The 21,345-nt window shown below is 42.1% G+C and overlaps 1 protein-coding gene across 10 annotated transcripts in view; it reads right to left on the bottom strand.

The window, feature by feature from the left end:
• The window catches only part of PLEKHA7 (pleckstrin homology domain containing A7), a 139,079-nt gene extending 117,948 nt beyond the window's left edge, over window positions 1-21,131 (bottom strand). For 3 of the 10 annotated variants that reach the window (XM_085224227.1, XM_085224222.1, XM_085224233.1), the window contains exons 1-3: window positions 20,926-21,131; window positions 20,755-20,831; window positions 20,613-20,670 (exon numbers count right to left, since the gene is read on the bottom strand). In XM_085224227.1, coding sequence (XP_085080353.1) covers window positions 20,613-20,670; window positions 20,755-20,831; window positions 20,926-21,008 — 218 coding nt within the window. In that variant the 5' untranslated portion in view covers window positions 21,009-21,131. Of the gene's footprint in view, window positions 1-8,920; window positions 9,109-20,612; window positions 20,671-20,754; window positions 20,832-20,925 lie in introns of those variants that run through there. The other 7 variants (XM_085224223.1, XM_085224226.1, XM_085224229.1 and 4 more) reach the window with 3 other exon arrangements.
• Between the last annotated feature and the right edge of the window lie 214 nt (window positions 21,132-21,345).

Below are 21,345 nucleotides of genomic sequence, written 5' to 3' on the forward strand. Positions count from 1 at the left end.
TAAGACATAGCATGGGCTTTATCTGTGATATCTCTAAACATCAACAGCTGAGCCAGTCATCTGCTGCATTTCACAGAGCTAAGAAAGGGGACCGGGGAGAACAACGTATGCAATCAACTTTATATATCTGCGTTAAGACAGACAAAGTTGCCCCAGAAATGCTTTTCTTCTGCTGCCTACAAATGAATCCCAAAGCAACAGTCTCACGTGAAAACACAGATTGATTCTAAAACAGCCTCTGCAGATAAACTTGCACGTGGCACATAAGATGCTAACGGCAGAACCAAAACTGCAATTCTCATACAGTAAAGGTCAGCAATTAAGAAGCACGATTAAAACTGATCCTACTTGATTTTTCACAAATGCTTTGCTTCTTTTCCTAAAACTGCAGTAACATTAAAAAGCTCTTAAATTATTTCAGGCATCTGTATTTATGAAGCCTAGTATGAAAATATGTCTGTAAGTATACAAACTCGATAAGGGATAAAACAACCAATAAGTTTGACATTAATCTTCTCTATTTACATTTTTAATATAACAGCATTATCTGGCTTCCTTGTATGTATGTATGTGTGTATACTTGTTGTTTAAAAAAAATAAATATATGTAGAAGTATTCTACCAAAGCTGTGTTTTTTTTTATTATTATTTTCAGACTGCAATGAAAAGCTATGCAAGCTAAAATATTAAATCCAAAATAATTTATTGAATCAATACTTATATCTTCTTCAGGCAAGATCAGGGCAGTTGAATACCCTCAAGTCACACGGAATTTGTTCTCATGCACATACAACTACACAACACACCCACTGACCACCTGGAAGTTTCCCTCATAAAACCTGGGAGTTTTTAACTATTTCTTTAAATAACATCTATGATTTAAATAATGCATTGAATCAATAGCTATAAGCAGTAGCTGTACATAGCACTAGACACTGAAATTAAATATATTCATATTTATATATTAAACGCTGCTGAGGAAGTGCTACGGCAGCACATTTAGCAGACAGTTATGCTGGGCGAGATGTTGGGACAGGAATGCAGCAATACTGAAGAAAGTAACTTTCTGATCAGCCAGTAAGAGCCTTCAGGATCAGACTACATTATGAATACCCAAGAATGTTACAGAAGGGGACACCATTAGAACCAATCTGGTTTGAAGCCAGTTCCCCCGATACCTTTGTCTTTTATTCCACTCATTATGGACTTTTACAAAAATCTGGAGCTCTGGCATTCACAGGACTTGCTACAACCTCCACATCCCAAAACCTTCACTCTTTCTCAAAATGCTTGCCTACGTAAAAGTAAATTCCAGTTTTAATACATTTCCTGTATCTGACAAAAATTCAACTGCAGTAGAAACGCACATCAAGAGCCTAATAACAGATTAAATGAATCTGCAACACGCCCAATTCTTATGCAATTATGAATACACTCATTTTCAAGAAATTTATTTTTTCCCCACTCATTTGAGCAGCCCATTATTTGGCATTCTCCCATTATCTGTCCCTTAAAACTTCACTTATGAATACGCACAACCATCAGCACACTCAGCTTACTTGAAAGGATGTTGCTAAAAGCTCCTATAAAAGGAAAGGATGGATACAGATTGCTGATTTACCTCAGAGAACAGAAACAATTTCTGTAAAAAAATCAAAAGATAACAGAATAAAACCTTTACTTTTTTTCATCATTTCATTCAAGTATGCTAATCTGCTAGTTTGCAAGTAAACATATGCTTCTTAACAGTTTTGCTGTACTTCCCACACAATTTTTGCCTCCTATTTTTATACATATTCACCAGTACTCACTATGTATGGGTAATTGGGTAGAAATGCCATCACAAAAGACAGCACGCACATTCTGGAAAAGCCTCATGGACAAGGAGAACTCACTGGCTTTACGACGCCAGTGAGGAGGGTGGTGGAATCTGAGATGTGTAACTTGAAGGTCAACACCTTGGTTATTACAGGACATATGAAGCTCCTTGTCAGCCTTGACTTTCAGCTCAGGAGATGATCATTCCTGCGAACGCTTGAGGAGAGCTATGGACAGGGTTAACTATATTCATGTGTTGCAATCGAATTTGTGATCACGCAGAATTTCAGCTCCAGTAACAATTATGCAGAAATAATTATGCAGACCTAGCAGATCCTCGTGCATAAAGAAAGAAATATGTTGCAATGATGTTAAGGTGGCAAGGCATGATAAACACATCAGTAGCACTATAAGAACACTATATGTTCTAGCCTATTTGTTTTGGAAGAATATCACCGTAACTATTTTCTTAAAAGTGAATAGTTTACAAATTTGATAATTTAAGTATTCACAGAAGCTCAATTCCAGTAAGGTTCAAACTTGTGAATGTGACCTAGAATCTAAGTTCATTATTTAGCTCAAGAACAAAAGGGCTAAACAAACACCATAAGGCATGACACATTTGAACATTAACTGCTGAAGAAATTATCTGTTCTCAAAAAAGACACTTTTGAAGTCACCAGCTGAAATATCATTAAATAACATTTATATTCATTAACAACCAGGCCATCATTTGCTTGATTTCAAAATTCCATCCCATCACCACAATAACCATCAGAGAACCAAGCCTGTAAGTGCCACTGCCACTCTCTATAGCAGTGTATATACCTTGTGTGTTGGCAGTACAGGCATCTTGCTTCTTGTCCAATATAATAAATAGCATGGAGTTAGAGCTGAAAAAAAACACATACATGTGCTGAGTAGCATTAAAAAAAAAATAGCAGTGCTAACTTCATTATTCAACTAAATATTTGTAGAATAGACTTCTAAAGCAAGTAAAGTTCTGAAATGTAAGCTGTTTTAATTTTCTATTATTGTTCAACTACTTCAAGTGCAGTAATTGCATGCCATTCACGTATTGCATGCATTTTAAGGAATACATACAAAGACATTTAGGTCAAGTCAAACGGTTATTTCTTTCAGGTTATAAAGATGTTCCCACTTGCCTTCTCACTGTCAAAACCCTGGAACACCTCATACAAAGAATTTTATTATAGTACAGTGCCCTTGGTAAGGCATTGCACTCTGTACAGCAACCAATTTTCTCTGCAGGAGAAGAATGGAGAGCAGCAGTACATGATATATTCAAAAGCACCACAAGTAATACCACGAGCAACATGGCCAAGTGAACATTCCCAAGGTTTGGCCCTGGCTTTAAACCACAGAACAGACAGCTTTATTCACAAAGGAGACATCCAGCAACACCATGTTGTTTGGTTTGGTAATAACTGTATTTTTCCCCACAGAAAGTGATACAGTAATCACGAAAATAAAGAGTGGACTAGGATTTACTCATTTACAGACCAGCATACTGCTGATGAATCCTCTAACAATGCCTTAAAAAAGCTTGTGGCCAAACATTATATGTTCAGGAACAGTTGCTCTCACTCTGTACACATCCCTCCACCAATTCCTTCCCTCTCCTGCATTAGTGACTGTGAAAAGTACCATTTCTGAGACTGTATATAAACATACCATCCACTGTTATAACAGCGCACAAGTGTAAAAACCTCGTATGACTTCAAACACGTTTTTTTACTGGTTACTAATTGAGTTAGAGCATTATGAAAAATATTCAGCCTATTAAGCACATTCTAATCAATAATGAATCTTAACTGAAGGTATTATTTTCCAAAGCCAAAAGGCAGCAGCAGAAGTTAAACCTGGCTACTTTGAGAAGCGCCATTCACAGCAGACTATGAACAAAAGTCGTCATTGTCGTGTCAACAAGGCGACTGCAAGCACTTCACACTGCAACAGGCCCTCTATTGTGCTATCCACCAGCTTTAGCAATTTGAAGTAACAATGAAGTTCTCATGGAACGTCCCTGGAATCTACTGCCTGGATGCTGGATGGGGCTCCACTGGAAAGACTTCTATCAGCATCTCCGTAAGCCCTTACAACTCGAAGCACAATTCCCAAACTGGCATTTAATGCGTCTTGTTTTCTACAAATCTAATGCATTTTGCCCCCTCACACGTATGGATACAAGTTCTGTAGGGCTGTGCTGATGGAAATGAGCAATCCTGTCATTTCTACATGTGCTTGTGTGGGAAGAGGGAGGGTATGCTTGTTTTTAAATGCAGCTAGCACAGCTTGTCATCATTCCCAGACTCTACATTTAGAGCACAAAGGCTTTTGAAAAAGTGTTTTATTGGCTGTATGAGATCCAAGGCATGCATGTGTCTACAGGCACATACATCTGTTGCATAGGTGTACAGCTCTGGATTTCTACCAGCTTTCCTGCAGTTTAGCACCAATTCATGTCAGGATTTATAGTGAAGAGCGGCAGAGCTTTCATGAGTAATTCAAGCAAAGCCTCAATTAAAACTTTCAAAACAATAATTACTTGGTGCCAATTATGACAGTACCTCTTCTACAAACACTTTATTAATCCACACAGGGCTAACCACAGACAGCAGAAGCTTAGCCTTAACTCACGTTTTTCTAGTTTCTTTCAAGTCACATACAAGCCCAAATCTCCAGTGCTTTTTACACTTTGGATTGTTGTCCCAACACTGAAAGGAAGAGAGCTTTAGTTTGGAGCTAGTTATGTTTGCACTTGTATGCAGAATCAAGCTAAACAGCTCTAAAACTGGGTGTTAATACAGTCTTACAGCAGCTAAAACATTGCTCCTAAGGAGTAAATAAAATGAGTTACCAGCACTTTCTCATTCCAACGAGATTAAAATTCCACAATAGCCTCAAAATGAAACTGTTAGAAGACACTGCAGAACCCAGCTGAAAAATCTGTCAGGCAGGATATCCTTTCTTCCAGCACGTATTCAGTTTCCTATATTTTATTATTATTTTTTTGAAGCACATACATTGCAAGTGCATTCACATACAATAAAGTAAATAAAGCCAATAAGGTAGGTTTTCTTTTAAAGGGAAAAGAAAGCAGTGAAATAATACGATTTTTTGCAAGCAAACTACAAAAATAAACACACCACGTGCAAAGGCACATATGCTTCAGGAAAAATACACAGCTCAATAAAAAAGAAATTCCCCATAGAGAACTAGCAGCAGAACTATAGAGAACATGGGCAGAAGAATGAATGCTTTTCACGATGAATCACTGCATGTCTAACCAAATAGAATTATTAAAAATTAGCATTCATGTTACTCAACTGATGTAAGAAAATCATTAGTGCCACTGTACCTTTCCACAAGTAGTATTCAGAAAGCTTCAGACATCCTTTGAATAACCATGCAGACGTGCTGCAGAACTGAACAACAAAAACAGAAGCGTCTGTTTTCCTGATGCAAGCTACTGACCTTTAAAGGAATGATTTAATGGCAAATTTCAATTACAAGTCTGTTTATTTTAGAATGTTAACTCTATAGCAAAAAATGCCAAGTGACTGATGGCTAAAAAGGTATTCCCATACCTTCATTTTTCGAAGAGAGAGACCCAATACTTTTTTCTAATCTGGAAAATACTTCAATGCTTTGAGATTAATAATACGGGTTCATTATTAAAGAGATAAGGTGGGTTTTTTGTTTGTTTCTTTTTGTTTTTTTACTTTATGTGTGAATTTAGTTGAGCAAAAAGTATGTTAGACAATCATCCACGCTTTGCTGCAGAGAGAACTTTTGCTTCAACTTTCCAAATTTTTTAAGTTGTTTGTATAGCATTGGCAAATGCCTTCCCACCAATCTCAGAGCATGAGCAATGGTTTACAAGGCTTCAATCTCCCCATTTTGAATAAGCAAACACACCAAATCCTACCGCAATTATGCTCAGCGTTCAGTGAGATCGGAAAGCCCCTGAAGATTAGTTGAGCTGGCATAACAAATCCAACCTGCCAGAACAATTCATCTGGCTTCTGTGCTCCTCCCTGCTGCCATATTTCCCGAGGGATGCTCAAAACCAGAGGTATTTCAAGTTGGATAAACTCTTCTGGCATTCTGCTCTTGCATTCTTTTTTTGTGAGTGGAGAGGTCCCTCATCACGTGACGGTGAGACTTGGGAATGAAGGTGAACTACTGAAGAGCCTCAGCGTGCCCGCTGAGCTGCCAAGAGCCCATACTGCTCTTGTAAGCATGCACGGCCTTGCACCTGATTAAGTGAAGACACACAGGCATCAAGGCATGAGAAAGGAGCAACAGGTACAGGGTTATAGGGCTTCCTGAAAGAACCTGGCTCATCCCTCTACAAAGAGTGGGCACCTCCAAATTAAATGGTGAGCCTAATTTACTACGCAGAGTGTGCAACTCCAATTATTTCTTCCATTTACAATCTTGCTGATTAACTGTGATAAAATGCAAACTCTACAGAATGCCTGCATGGTTGTATCTTGCATTAATTGCAGTACTTTAGACTGCAGTGCTTACAGTGCTTGCAGTTACGTTTCCTCCCTTTTTATCAGTCCTCCATAGGACAGAACAAATGGATACACCGCTCTTACCAGCACAACTTTTCAGGCTGAACCACACAACTAAAAAGTTACTGATTCCAGCAACATATTCTTGCCCTGCCTGATTTAATCCTCATCACTACCAGGTGGATCATTTATTGAAACTTCACCAGGTGCAGAAATCAGGAAATATTCTACTTTGAATTCTCAGACATTCAACAATTCCAGGTTAACTACGAAAACAGAGATGTCAAACTATTCAAGTTATGAAACTAAGGAGGTTAGAGAAAAGAAACATCAGTCTTTTTTTCCCAAGAAGGATTCATCCACAGGCACGCACGCCAAAGCCATCTATTTCCTACCGGTAGCAGAGCCCTCTTGTGGCACAGCCGAAGCCTGCAGCGCCCCTATTTCCTCAACTGCAATTAACACAAGTATTTCTCAGGGCTTGCTTTGAAACTAAAATGAGATACGAAGGAATACAAGAAATGGAACTAAAACTGCAGATGCTGTCCAAAGTCCAAAGAAACATTTGAACTTCATTTCTCTTCATGTTGCTTGCTTTCTTCTTCTTCGAGTGTTACTGTAAGTAGTGGGAACCTTTGGTCCTTCTTGTAAATCTGTGGGTAATCAAATTCCTGGGAAAGCTGTTCCAGGAACCGAGCTCTGTTACTGTGACACTCCTGAAAGAAGACTATTCGTGCCTTTTAAAGAGCATGCCAACAATAGGGAGGTAGGCTTGCAAGTCGTTTCTCTCATCCCCACAGGCTCTGATTCTCAGAGGTGTACCACTGAAGCCAGAGGAACAACCAACAAATGACAGCACAGCCATTTGTTTCCCCACAGAGCTAAGCTAACACACTACATATTTTTCAGTTAAAGAAGCGTGACTGCGAAGGCCTCCGTTCCATTATGTGAATGCAGCATCCTGTGCGCAGGTTTGATTTCTGCAACTTTTTAACTCTCCATCTGCCAAAACGCCATTATACAGCATAGCAGTTCACATGCAAGCAAACAGAGGGGCAGCAGGAGAGCCTTCCAGGCACAGCCAGGCCCCAGCGGGCCGATGCCCGGCGGGGGGGGGCCTTCACCCCGCGCCCACAATGCAGCACAGTGGCGGACACATTCCTGAGCCCATCGCTCTTGGTTGCACTTTCCCAAGCCATGGCGATTCAGACCGGCTGGCGGCACGCCAGATTATTCATTGGCGGAGTCACCGGCTACTTGTTTCCATCCTCCTGCCACGAAAGGTGTTACTCCACTTTTTCAAAACGCAGTTCAAGTTTGTAAGCACAGGAATACCCGGTTTCAGCTGGCAGTTGCTTTGCAGCTGCCCAAGCCATGCTTCCGTTTCCCTACAGCTTGCTGCAAGGAACAGACAGGTCAGAGAGCATTAAGCTTGATAGGAAAAACCATTTGGTTCTAAGAGGAAGAAATCCAATCAATATTTTCACCTCTGTGGAATAATTAACGACCAACAAAGAAAAATACACCACTCCTTCATAGCCTATGATCAGCCCTCAATCTAAGCCAACATCTCAAGTGGAACATTTAACCTCATATAAAGAACAAAACATTCTGATGATGTGAGTATCTGATGCTTCTGTTTTCATAGAGAAACTATCCATGCTTGGGTTATAGAAAGGCATTTTCCAGGTTTCAAGTTAAGAGAGAAATTTGTTAGAAACACTTGTTATCAAGCAATGCATATTTAAATGAAGTTATTGCTTAAGCTTTAGTGAAAATACTACATCACTTTGTCAGTGAGAGCACAGACAAAGTTAAAAATCATTTTTTGGACAGGTTTCACTGAGCAGTTTGTGTGTAGGTGAAACACATGCCTTTCTGCAATGGACTTCCCCATGTCCTTTGATTTCATGGCACTCTAGGATCCCCTCCCGCCCCAAACTGCAGAGCAACCACAGAACACATTGCTGACACTGAACATACCAGCAGGCTCTATGGGCAAAGCCCACTGACCACACTGCAGAGCTCCTTGGAGAACTCTGAGCTACACAGCAGAAGGGTCAGACCGCTCCCCAGCCCAGCACAACCATGTGGGAAACCAGAGGGACCTGAGCTATCCCTATCACTGTGCTCACACAGCGTTTACAGCAAAGATTCTCAGAGCAGAGAGAATCAGGAGTCATTAAGCTGAGATTTTCTAGGTGTAACAGTTCAACAGCTCTTTTCTTTCCACAATCAATGAATTTTTTCACTCCACTTGAAATCAGTAGATCAATAGCCCCCTGCAGAGTTATCCTTCCCTGTCTGTTTACTACACTGCAATCTTACTACCTAAAAGGAAACATTAACAATCAGACTGAGTAAAGCCAGCCCATAAGAAAAAGAACAGAGATCTGATCAAGATGCTCACCTGCCAAAGTTGAGGTCTCCCACACACCTTTACCTAGCTTTCCCCCACTGCTTGGGGAACACATGTGCATGTACATACACCTTTGAAAAAGGAGTGGTATGGGTTGGAGAAGAAGAGAAAAAGAAATCACCGCATTTCCTTATTACCTCAGAGTAGCTGTTATGTCACACCTCAGGCACCAAGCAGTAGTGCAGCAGCTTTGCAGGCTTCCTCTTCACCCAGCCTCCCTCATGCACATCGTAACAACGTTCTTGCCTCTATAACCCAGCCCGGACCACCAACTGGAGTGCTGTCCCTAGTGTCCACAGCTTTCTGAGCCTGGCTGTCCTCTGCTCCTGGAAGGAAGTGCTTAGTTTCTGTACCCACCCATCTTGACTCACTCAGCAAGTCTCCTCTCCGGGGCACCGGTTCACCCATTCAGACAGAGAACGCCGTTTCCCAACCCCTACAGGAAGTACCTCCTCATAATCCTCGAGCAGTTGAATGCTAAGAAGGTTTGTCTGTCAGTTACAGTTTCACTTCAGTGTGTGCATGTTTAAACAAATGGCATTGACTATTCAAGCCAGGAATGTCCGTGTCTCAGTACTGCTGATAGAATGGGAACAGTTTCTCATCAGTAGCAGAATCCACATTGTGGCTAGAACCAATTCTAAGTTCATGAAAGTACTGAGCTGTCTGCTGTAGGTCCCTTGCTTGTTCCCAGCTACTTTGAGCTATTAAGACCATACACAAGCTGTGACATTTAAGCCTCTTTAGCAGGCAACCTAAGGAGACACTTATGCTTACAAGAAATCTTAATTTTTATTTTTATTTTTAAACTATAAGTACCTACTAAGCAGTAGCCTGTTTTAGCGAGTTGGTCTGCCTTTTTTCCAGCACATGAGCACTTGCTTTCCACAACAGACCATCCCTAAAACTGTCTGTCTCCTATAGGTTTTTCTTTATTTTCCAAAGAAGCATTACTGAAAGACAAACCTGTTTTTCGTGCCCTATAGAAACTGGTTTTAACACCTTTGGGAAAGGCTGGGGGAAGGGACTATCAACCTAAGACCTAGAAAGCTTTTACAGACATTCCTCTCCCCTGGTATTTCAGATTAGGTACAAATGCCTTCCTCTAATTGTTGGAGTTGTTGAGGAAAAAGCATCCATCCTCGCAATTAAATAGCTTGCATAAAAAGCTTCACCATAAGAGTTACTGGAGTCTATCTGAGTATCGAGCCAGCGATAAGAGTCTTTACCCCAGTCAGTGTTAAAGGTCTAGACATCAAAAATCAAAGGAAAATTAACAGGACATCCACAATTAAAAGCTTACTGCAAATCTGTCTGACTTTTCAACAGCTGAAACAGCAAAGATATCAAGAAAGACTTAGAACTGCTCCTATTTTTTCAAAGCTTTTGATAAAGACACAACCTTTTTTCTTAGCATCCAGAAAAATATCCAAAGCAGAGCCATTTCCCTTACAGCCATTTGTCTCAGCGAGCAGCACGTTCCATAGTGCTGTTCTAAAAAGATGGCAAGTGCTCACTTCTGAGAGGATTTACAAAGTATGAGCCAGGAAAAAAAGCTCCCACTATACAAACCCCCACACTTTGTCCTGCTTGAGCTTTTTGAAGAATTTTTAGTGCTTTTCTTTTCTTTTTTGCATCATTATAAATGCATTCTAACATAGACTCATTCAAAAGCATCTAAACATCAACTGATTGGATAGTGGGTATCATTCCCCTGTTTCAATCTTACCAGATTTCCATCTCCCTTAAAGAATGGTGGCCACTATAAATGAATTTGCTGTTCTACATACAATGACATGACATTTTCTTATGTATTTAAAATTCTGGGTTTTGTGGTTAGTTGTTGGTGGGTTTTTTCCCCCTTAATAGCAAATGAAATGCAATGGCATGCTTTTAGGAGTTGATGTGCAATCCTGCACAAATTTTCCCTGTACAAATCTATCCTACAGTATCAGAAACCACATTTTAACAAGTTAACTTACCCATAACACATGGGGAATAAGTGATTCTTGTACCTCTGAACTACTTTCCAAAGTTTGTTCAATGCTTTAGTTTCAGGGCAGGCACAGTGAAAAGATCTCCTCTTCTTATTCAGCTATGTCAGAAGCTTAGAAGAACTACAGGAAAACACTTAAGTTCCTTTTTCTTTTGACAATTTATGACCAGGTAGGAACAGAAGTCCAAAATTGGAACGTAATGCATCAAGATTTACTATTTACAATGATCTGAAGCACTTATAAAACAAAAATCCATCAAGACATTTAAAAATCTATTTCTTCAACTTCTAATAAGACACATTTTATTTTAGCTCAATTCACAAATGAAATTCAGTTGGGATCCACACGTTTTCTGCTACAACTTAAATTGATTTCAGACCTCTACTCCAGATCACCAAATCCATTTCTGGAAACAGAGATCCAGCACAAAATCCCCACTGAAGGATTTCTTATGCCATATTCAGAAGAATTCAAAACATAACAAGTCCATGTAAGTGAAACTATTTCAATTGTCAAGCTGGGTAAATTTCACAGTCAGAAGTAGTTTTGCTCATGAAGATGGCAGTTCTGACTAATGCTAAATTCTACCATCTCCACTTGACACAAAAAGTAATTTATTTGATTATTAGACAGAAATTGTTTGTGTCTACCCTACAGGTAGATAAAAGCTTCCAGGAAGGCTGGTTGTTCTTACACACATCAATTCCTACAAGGCAGGACTGGACGTTTCCTAACCATTTATTTTGTATCTGATGAGCACAGCTGAACCTAAGGAAAGCCAGGACCCTATGGAGCAGCAAGCTCACTACTTTCAAATCAGCTGTAATCATATGGCCTCCATTAACACTGCTGTTCCACTCTAATTCTTCACCTGGGCACTTTTTGTAGACAGTAGCACTCAGAAGCCATACCTTCATAGCTGTAGTCACCTCCCCAGAAGACAAGCCTTATACTGCAATTTAGTGTTCTCACTGCAAGCTTTAGCAACCAAATGTAATGGGATATCAAGTTAATTGGCAAGGAGGCAGCTGAGCTGAATGAATAAAACACAAAAGTAAGTAATACAATAGAAGTACAATTTCTAATCTTTGCAGCAATCAGATTTCTATGCGACTGCAGAACCAGAATACTTTTGAGAGAATACTAAATAATTTTGTTCAATTAATCCATCACAGAACCACGCTTCATTTACCTCTTCACTTACATGTTTTTACAGAATGCTGAAATTCACCAAGAGCAGCATTCTCAGCATGTTTCTCTAAATGAGTTTCACCCCAAACCATTAGGCAGACCTGACAACAGGTGGAAACGTGTTCGTTATCAGTTACAGAACTCCTAAAGGTGAGATGAAAGGAGGAAAGGTTAATTCACCATTTACATTCTACAAATAGACAAGAACTGTCTGTGTTGAACTTCATTCCTAAACCGACTGCATTACCTGTGTTTGGACCATCAGTTTACTCAGCTCATTAGCAGACCTCCTGATTGCGCTTCTTAGCGTGCAAATCTTTAAAAATTCATCAAGAATAAAATGTCTGACATTTTGTTTCTACAGGAAGCAAACAAATATTCGCTTGCAGGTTATTTGTAAAAATAACTTCCTATTCCCACATAAAAAGCATAACGTACCTCATCACGGTTACAGAAGCCACTCTGGAAAATAGCTGCCAGACAGCCTAAACAAATTTAAGTCTTATCTTCCTACACAAATAGAACTCTCTTCTGTACATAATTCAAAAATCCTTGTAGTCTTATTCCAGATGTGACTTAAAAACACAGTCTGTGACTGTTTCTTTGTAAAAGATTTCAGGCAGTGCTTTAACTAACCTCTACATCCACAGCTCAGCTGTCTTCCAGTGCAGGAAGAGCATGCGGCTCATCACACATTCTCAGCATCTCCAAAGCCACTAACAGTTGCAGCACTTCACATTTATCAGAAAGGGAAGCTACCACCACAATACAGAACTTGGTATGATTTGTAAGCCTCTTGGCAAGGACTCCCCTGCATCAATATGACAGTTCCCACCTAACAAATAGCGGATATCACCACTGACATTCAAGCAATAAGAATCCATCAGCAAAATCTGAATTTTATGCCAAATAATCACATACTGAAGAAAATGCCACCCCTGGAAATATACAGGAACTCAAAAAAGTGACTGCTGTTTTACTTCACTGTCAAATAGCACTGTCAAATACCCCTCGGTAGGTAATTCAGTCTTCTTTCCCCCACTCTGTGGTTCCAATACTTTCTCAGACAACTCAGTACTCTCCAGGGTACAGAAATGCAACTCTGAAGAAAGGCTCTGTTGGAGCTGTAGACAGCCAGCTTCCCAAACAAGACAGTTTTAAGTGAAAGTAACAAACAGCCACCAATGCTGAGGAACATCTGTTATACTGATGCTAACACCTGATGAGATTAAGATTTATCACGTTGCATTTCAACTGGAAAGGCTAAATACAATGAAAAATGAATACACCAAAGCCTGACTTGGTGTCTGTAATCTGTTGTTCTGTTTTTTTTTTTAATAGTTTTATACAGTGACTTCACACGTGAGAAGTTAAAAAGTTACTGCGGGTTTTCTGTTTGTGGGCTTGCTTTTTGTAAATGAGCTTCAGCTGTGACTCACTGCATGAGTAACTCCACGAGCAAAAGGAAGGGGCTGAGACTATTCACAACGGAATACTGAGCCAAGGCACACAGGCACTGAAGGAATAAATCTTATCGCTCTCTGAAAATATTTCAGGTATTCCAGTATGCCTGAACTACAAAAGAAAAGCCCAGAAGTAGCACTTGAAGAACAGCATCTTCCAAAGACGTGCGAGGAAGGAAATAAAGACCTTGCTCCCAGTCACTAGACAAAACTATTGTCTTAAATGGAAAACAAGCAGAAAAAAATCTCACTCTAAGAAATGGTGTGTTGGCAACAGAACCTCTTTTTACAATGTAAAATAACTACTTAAGAGTATATGAAGTAGCAGTTTAAAATTAATAAAATAAAAACAGTTACATTTATAAGAGCTGATATCCTGAGACAGCAACATTAAACAACGACTAGCTGATGATAGCTGTCATCTAAGAAAAGGGGGGTTTCATTACTTTGAAGCTAACTGCAGTTAATTTTAATTCAGTCCAGGCAATTCAGTGTGGTTTTGAACCAACGCGTCCTCTGTGGAACAACTGCTCTGTTTACATCCACGTGTGCTGTCTAAACTCCCCGTGCAAACAGCTGGTGTTATGATGCCTGATCTTCAGAAAAATACACTGAAAAGATTAATGCTGCTTTACCAATCAGTGAATCACACCCATTAGTACAGTTCTGTCTGCTGATACGCTTTAACATTCCGAGCAGATCTTTGTCATTATGTCCGATTTCTTCCTCTTTGATCCAAAGTAGGCACTGAACTCAGAGATTCGTCTGCAGAGCACACATTTCAAACACCTAAAAATTAGCTTTTAAACATACCTATTAAAAAACAAAGAAACAGACAACCCACCTGCCATTGGCCTTTTGACCTCTGATCTACAGTGGCTGATAAGCAGACAGTGCCTCCAGTTCTTCTCCATTCTACTGACACCAACATCTTAAGTCAATCAAAAGGAGTCATTCTTCCACCCAGAAAAAGGGGCAGAGAAATACCACTTACATGAAAGTTCCTGCTCCACCATTTTGCTAATTTGAAGACAACTGTGAAAATCTGGCATTTTGAAACAAATACACAGCTTGCAAAAAGCCATTAACTCTACGTTTTTTCAGATGAAATAAAGTAGAAAACTACAAGCAGCTTTGCTGCTTTGTCATATTTCACCACACAGAGCTCCTGGAAAAATAACCTGCATGTTGCAATACTGACATCTGTTTACAGAAAGCTCAATACTCTGTTCTTAGTTTGGCCTCCAGGAAGAGAATAAAAACCATCATAATGCTTGACATAGCGTCGTCAATTAAATTTAGTATTACTCCAGTAATTCACTTCAGTGTACCCAAAACTCATTCACAACTTTTTGCTTGAGGTTTTTTTTGTTTGTTTGTTTTTGTTAACTAAAGATAGAACCTTTAGAATACAGCTAAGCAACAAGAAACGTAAGGGCTTAAACCTCCAGGAAGAAAAGCACGTTCCTACTAGTGATAGCACACTTTTCTACCTGTCTAGACAAGTCAGCGATGCTCTTGCCAAGCTTACATGGCAGATAATCAAGAAAGAAAAAAAAAAAAAAAAAAAAAAAAAAAAAAAGGTTGGGAGCTTAACCAGATTCTCCTTGATTTTAACTTCTTTAATTAGCAATCTGCATTCAGATCAGAAGTTCTGTTTCTAAGGACAGCAGTACCTCAGAGCAGACTTTTTTTAAATAGTCTAATAATGCTGCAGGAAAAGACAATTAAGCTACAAGCAGGATGAGGCTTTAGCTCTATTCTTTATTGTTAACCAAGCTAAGGGCATAAAAATAAAAAAAAATTAAGAAGCATGTCTAGGAGGCGAAGTCAAATTAAATTTGATTCAGCAGCAAATTTGAATGTACAGCCATACTGGATAGTATCAGATATGGTATTAGTAAATGTGACACTGCATTATTGCTCTTTGCAAGGTTGCAGCAGTACAATACTAATGCAACATACTTCATCTGTGCCAAAGAAGTGTAAATATTTGAGATGATGGCCAACTTTGATCAGTCGAGAAATCAAAACTCATTTTAGAATAATCCATCTGTAGCAAACAGAACGATTGGGAAACACAGGGCAAAGAATCAAGGAGAAAAGCCTGCACCCAAGTACTTCACAGCACACACTTCTCCCTTTGAAGGCACTTTGAAGCACTTGTTTAGTACAAGGCTGTTTAGTATTGCCAGGCTCATCTGGAAAATGTACTTCTTCACTTTCTCCATCATAAAATACAAAAACATCTTACATGAGATATTTGTCTGCAAATAAGTAATCCTTTAAACTACATCCAGTTGCTGGAGAGTTCAATGCCTGCTGGCAGACGGAAGCAGCAACTTCCTTCAGCAAAATATGTCTTATTAAAACCAAGATTTTGCTGTACCAAATATTTTAAATTATATATATGTATATATTTGCAATAAACAAAACCAAATTAAGTGTTGAATAGATTATCTGTTTGCTCACCTGATGTGGTAGACATACCATACGCTTCTAGAAGCGGTCTAAAATGTAACACAGGGTTCAAAAAGCTATTTTTTAAAACTAGGGCTATACCTGTATATTACAATTGTGTATATTCCTCATCTTTACATTATAGCAAGACTTTCAGAACCACTGAAGCCCACCTCTGCAATATACAACATGTGATCACACACACACAATCTCTGAGAATGCAGAAGCACATGTTGCTCTGCAGGAATGAGAATGAGGAATGAGGATGAATGGCTGAAGTTTTTCTGACCAGTTCATGTTAAAGATACAACAAAGTGTACTGATAGAAAGGTGCAAAGTGGATATCAGCAGCTCTGGAACCAAGTTTTACCCATGTTTCTGAGCTACAAACATGAGTCGGTCGTGTAACCCAAAACAGAACAAGAAAATGTTCCTTTATTTCCCAGAAGCACTCAACACTCAAACAGCATCTGAAGTTAATAGGAATTATGCTTTAAATATGCGTTACCCTCACTTTCCTCCTCAGGTAGTCAAAGTTCAGTTTTCCCAACAACTAAATGTGTATTTTGGAAGAAAGGCAAACAGGGGCTGACAAACCAAGCTAAGTACCTTTTGGTGCAGCCACGCTTTAAAAACAAACAAAAACTGGCACCTCCCCCTATACACTCATCCCCCCCCGCCAGGGAATGCACACAATGCTCCTCTTCATATACACCACGGAACCAAACCACACGTGGTATTCTCCCTGTGCAAAGTTCCCAGCCTGCTTATAGAGGGCACCAACCTCACTCTCTCCTTTCTCTGAGAGCTACCAAGTCTTCTTTTGCTGTCTGCAATTTTTAACTTCTGCCTGAGTACAAATCTATCAGCGTTTACTTGACTTTTTAATGAGCGATTTCTCATTTTAACCATCAACGAGGAGATGTATGTGTTGCCCTAACTTGAATGGAACACAGCTGCTGTACCTACCCAACACGCCCAACATTCCCATTGCAGTTTTGCTCACCACCCAAAATTGATTTAAAAAGTCGTGTGTTCGAGCTGGAGATCCAAATGGCAACAAGAGACTGAGAAACAGCTACAGCCAGTACAGCTTACTTTATATAGCTCTTCTCTACACTGCCCAAATAGGCCACTTGCTGGCTAATGGACCGGCAAGGACCAGAAGGCAGGCAGGCTCAGCCCCAGGCCGGCAGCTCCTCCCCCGTTCGCACCCGTGAGCCAGCAGATGCCGCTACAGACCGCCCGGCACTGCTGCCGAATGCACGGCTTTTCTTCCCTCCTATCCCAACACAAAATCCAATTCCAGCATTTTTCTTCCACCTCTTAATTTCACACCTCCAATACGAATTACTTCGATGAAGCCCAGTCTCCGCAGTGGCAACACTTCGTTCCAGCAGCGAATCGCAACCTGCAGGCTGCCGCATACAGACATCTAGCCTTGACTACTGCTGCGGAACCACATTTCTTCCCCCAGAAGTTTCTCCAGGATGCTTTAGAGCACGCGGTCCTTTCATTTAGCCAGAGACCATCCTCAGATTCCCTAAGGGCAGAGCAAATGGCTGGGGATCACTTACAGCCAGCAGCAGGCAAATCCAAGCTCCTGCACTGTTTTCAGCAACACGCTACCTGCATATATGTCTGCCAGAGCAGAATCCCAGTTATAAACACAGATTTCAGTTTGCTGCTCACCACCTTGGTGTTCTTCCCATTTTTGGTATTTCATAGGATGGCTTGGGTTAAAAGGGACCTTGAAATCATCCAGTTCCAACCCACCTGCCACACACAGGGTTGCCACCCACTAAATCAGACATAGATTTATATCCAAGTAATACATACCATGCTTTTGTCCTATATACAAGAGGGGGGGAAAAAGGCACTTCAAAAAGTTTTAAAAGCTACCCAAACAAATGTCCAAAGTAGATATTATCCAGTGAAAAACTGATTTTGGAAATCCATCAACAAAAGGTCAACTTCAGCTATTTCAGTACTGACTGCTGCTTGCCTATTCCTAACTTTACAACTTGAATGCAATATTACCTTTGTGATATGCAGTATTAATGTGGCAATTTCTCCTTCCCCAGAAAGCCTGCTGGCCACGCCTACCAGCTCCTATCAGCAGCCCAGCTACCTGAAGCAAACCACAGCAAGTGTTGCAAGTGCTCATTCAATCCTGCACATGTTTAGCAACATTCTTCCTGCAGTGACTCCAACATAAAGCGCTTGCCCAACATACACAATGTATTTCATAAGCATTAGGAGAGAAAACAAAACAGGAGAGAGGTGAATGAGTAGTGCAAGCCGTCACAGGTACTTGAAGTCAGAAAGTGAAACACCTGTGATACTGTTAGGCAAAGAAACATTTGAACCTCTGACCAATCCTAAATCAGTACTCCTCTTAAAATGGATGAAAGGCAGGCAAGCCAAGCCAACCAACCACTTTTTGTTAGGAAAAACTTGTTTTCCACACGTTTTTGTCACTCAAAGAAAAGAGAAAATATGTCACAGGGGATGATATAAGTCTCACAGCTCAGACGCAAAGGTGACCACATTGCAACCTCTCGTAATTGATAGCCGTACTGAGTGGAGCTAATGATGTTATGTCTCTTTCTGATTAACAGTAACAAAGATGCTGAGGTTTTGTATACATGGAAAGACACTTAAGACCATACAAAAAGTTACCCTATTCTTCTCCTTGGGGCAAGCTATCTAAGTTGCAAATAAGCTGCAAAAGCGAGATTTTATCTAAACCACCAAGTGGAGATCCAAAAAGATCAGTTTGTACGTCATTTATTTAGTAGTTTTAGGAGAAAAGGCAGGACTACACTAGTAGGATTTGCTACTAGCAAGAAAAATTGAAAAATAATCAGTACAGAGAAAATCACTCAGAAAGATCTGGATATGCAGAAGTGGGAAGAACCAGAATGCAGCTTCTTACATGACTTCCTTTTGCAAAGCACAGTCCTAAAAGTTAAAGCAGCAAAGGAAAATAAAGATTGGGATGCATCAGTCAATTGGCAGCACTCAGTGCCACTGAGTGTAGTACACACACACACACAGTACACACTGTCAGTGTAGGTGTCTTTCCCAAAAAGGCAAACAAGTTCTAATGCAGAAAGCAGAGAAGTTTCTAAAGCCAGAAAGCCAAAAAGTCCATACAGCACTTTTGCAACAAAGATGACTGACTTCATGATGCAAAAACTGCAGAGAAGTGCTTATCAACTTCTGTTTTACTATATGCTGCTTCAGGACTGTCCACAGTACTGGCAAAAAGAATAAAGACATGGAAGTAAATAGACATCAAACTGATTACTTTTAAAAATCAAAGACAGCTCACATCCAACACTCAGCCTAACATTTTGATTGCTGCCATTCTAACAATTAAGTTACGCAAGTGGAGTTGGCTGACATATTTAAATATTTGACACCACGTCCCACACAAAATTAATTAAATTACAACTAATGTAAGACCTAGAAGAGAGAGAAAGAGGTAAATCAAAGAGGAGACTACACCAGCTCACATTTAAAGTGGAAATTATGGCAAGAGAGATGGGTGGCTCACAGCATTCCTCCCAACCCCATCAATAAATTAATAATTAAGGAGCAAGAACTGAGCGTGTGCTCATGAAACTCTGTGGATGACACCCAACTGCAAACTATCACCAGTTAAAAGAGACAGTTAATGAAGAGCTTACGGTTTCTGTGAGCTGGAGTGCTATTAAACGGAAAAGGACGAGATGTGAAGTCATGCACTAAGGGACCAGCAGCCTTTCTGTTCTGTAAGCTGAGAACTCGTCACGTGGGAGCAACACAGGAGCGATGAACAGAGCAGTGAGCTATGGAAATCCCTGCCTAAGGACGCTGGACCTCATGTGAGTAAAAGAGGGGCTCAGTGTGCTCATGGGAAAGAGAGGAAAGCAGAGAAAATCCACGTGGCTCCAGGGCCTCTGAGAGGAGCAGTGTGCAGGGAAGCATCACTGCTGCAAAAGATGCTACGTCAGGTGAATCTGAAGTGGTACGGCCGAACATTTTCCTGTTCAAAACTGCTGTTGCTCTCTCACAGAAGTTCTTCATGACTAAAGGATGGCCAAGTTTATCGGACTGCTGTGTAAAACACACACTCCCATCAGTAATAAACGCTTCATTTTCTGAAGCAACTCCAGCTCAAGCTGAAGAACACCAGCTAAGACAACACATTGCGCACAAGTGTAGTTCGACGGGTCAGAAATCGAAAAGTTTTCTAGCTGACACAAAAAGCCTTCCACACAAAGCAGCTGGGACCAAAGCGCCGCTGGGGCTCTCTGCGTCAGCCATACAGGAACGGGGTGGGGGGGGGCTCTTCAGCACGAGCCACATCGGCGCACAGTCGCTCCTGCCGCACCGGGCTATGAGTCGGCGCTCACACGGCGCCGAGCCCCGCGCTGCCGCCCCTCACACAAGCAGCGCCCTCAGGCCGGACCGATGCCGCCGCCCGCCCCGCGCCCACACACACAGCGCCCACACAGCCGGCGCGGGGCCGGGGAGCGCTCCACCTGCCGCGAGCCGCGCTTTGCACTACCAGGAAGATAGGGGGAGGAAAATAAATAAATAAATAAATAAATCCAAGCAACCGGCCGGGGGAAACCTGTTGCCGGTCGCGCTGAAGGAGCCGCCGCAGCCCCGCGCCCAACTTTCCCCATCCCGCCCCCCTCCGCGCGGAGGCGGCCCGCAGCACTCACTCGATGAAGTAGCTGGCGCCCTCCTCCGAGAAGCCCTCCTCCCAGCCGCGGGGCAGGTCTGCGGGGACAGAGACAGGAAGGGCGGTGAGCGCGCGGCCCGCGACCCTCGGGGCGGGGGGGGGCGCGGGACGCGGGCACCCACCGGAGCGGATCATATGTCCCGAGTTGACGGGCTCCCCGGTGCGCGGGTGCAGCCAGGTGGTGCTGCGGCTCAGGTCGCTGCGGGGGAGAGGCGGAAACGCGCACCTGTTAGCGGCGGGAAGCGGGCGGGCGCGCGGCCACCCCCCCGCCCCTTCTCCCGCCGCCCCCTTACTCGATGAAGAAGACGCGACCGTCCCTGCAGACGCCGTAGGACCAGTGCTCAGGTAGCGCGTCCCGCCCCGCCGCCGCCGCCATGTTCGCCGTGCGCGCGGCCGGCCGGCCGGCCGGGGAGGGGGTGTGCGGGCGGGCGGGCGGCCGGCGCTCGGCGCCCAGTGCCCGGCTCTGCTCGGCAGCGCCACCCCCGGAGCGGGCGGGGGGCGACGCCTCCCGGCCTCAGGAGGCGGGCGGCGGGCCCGGGAGCCGGAGGCGGCCGCGGTCCTTTGTCCGCCGGCGAGCTCGCGAGCCCCGGCGGGAGAGGCGGCATCCCCGCGGGCGGCCGTGGCCGTGGCTGCGGCGCGTCCCGCCCCGCGCTGCCTCCCAGCGCTCGCCAGAAGGCGGCGGGACGGGAAAGGCAAGTGTGGGCTTCGCGCTG

The sequence above is a fragment of the Meleagris gallopavo genome, chromosome 5 (genome assembly GCF_905368555.1).
Source record: "Meleagris gallopavo chromosome 5, MGAL_WU_HG_1.1, whole genome shotgun sequence".
Classification (NCBI taxonomy): Eukaryota; Metazoa; Chordata; class Aves; order Galliformes; family Phasianidae; genus Meleagris; species Meleagris gallopavo.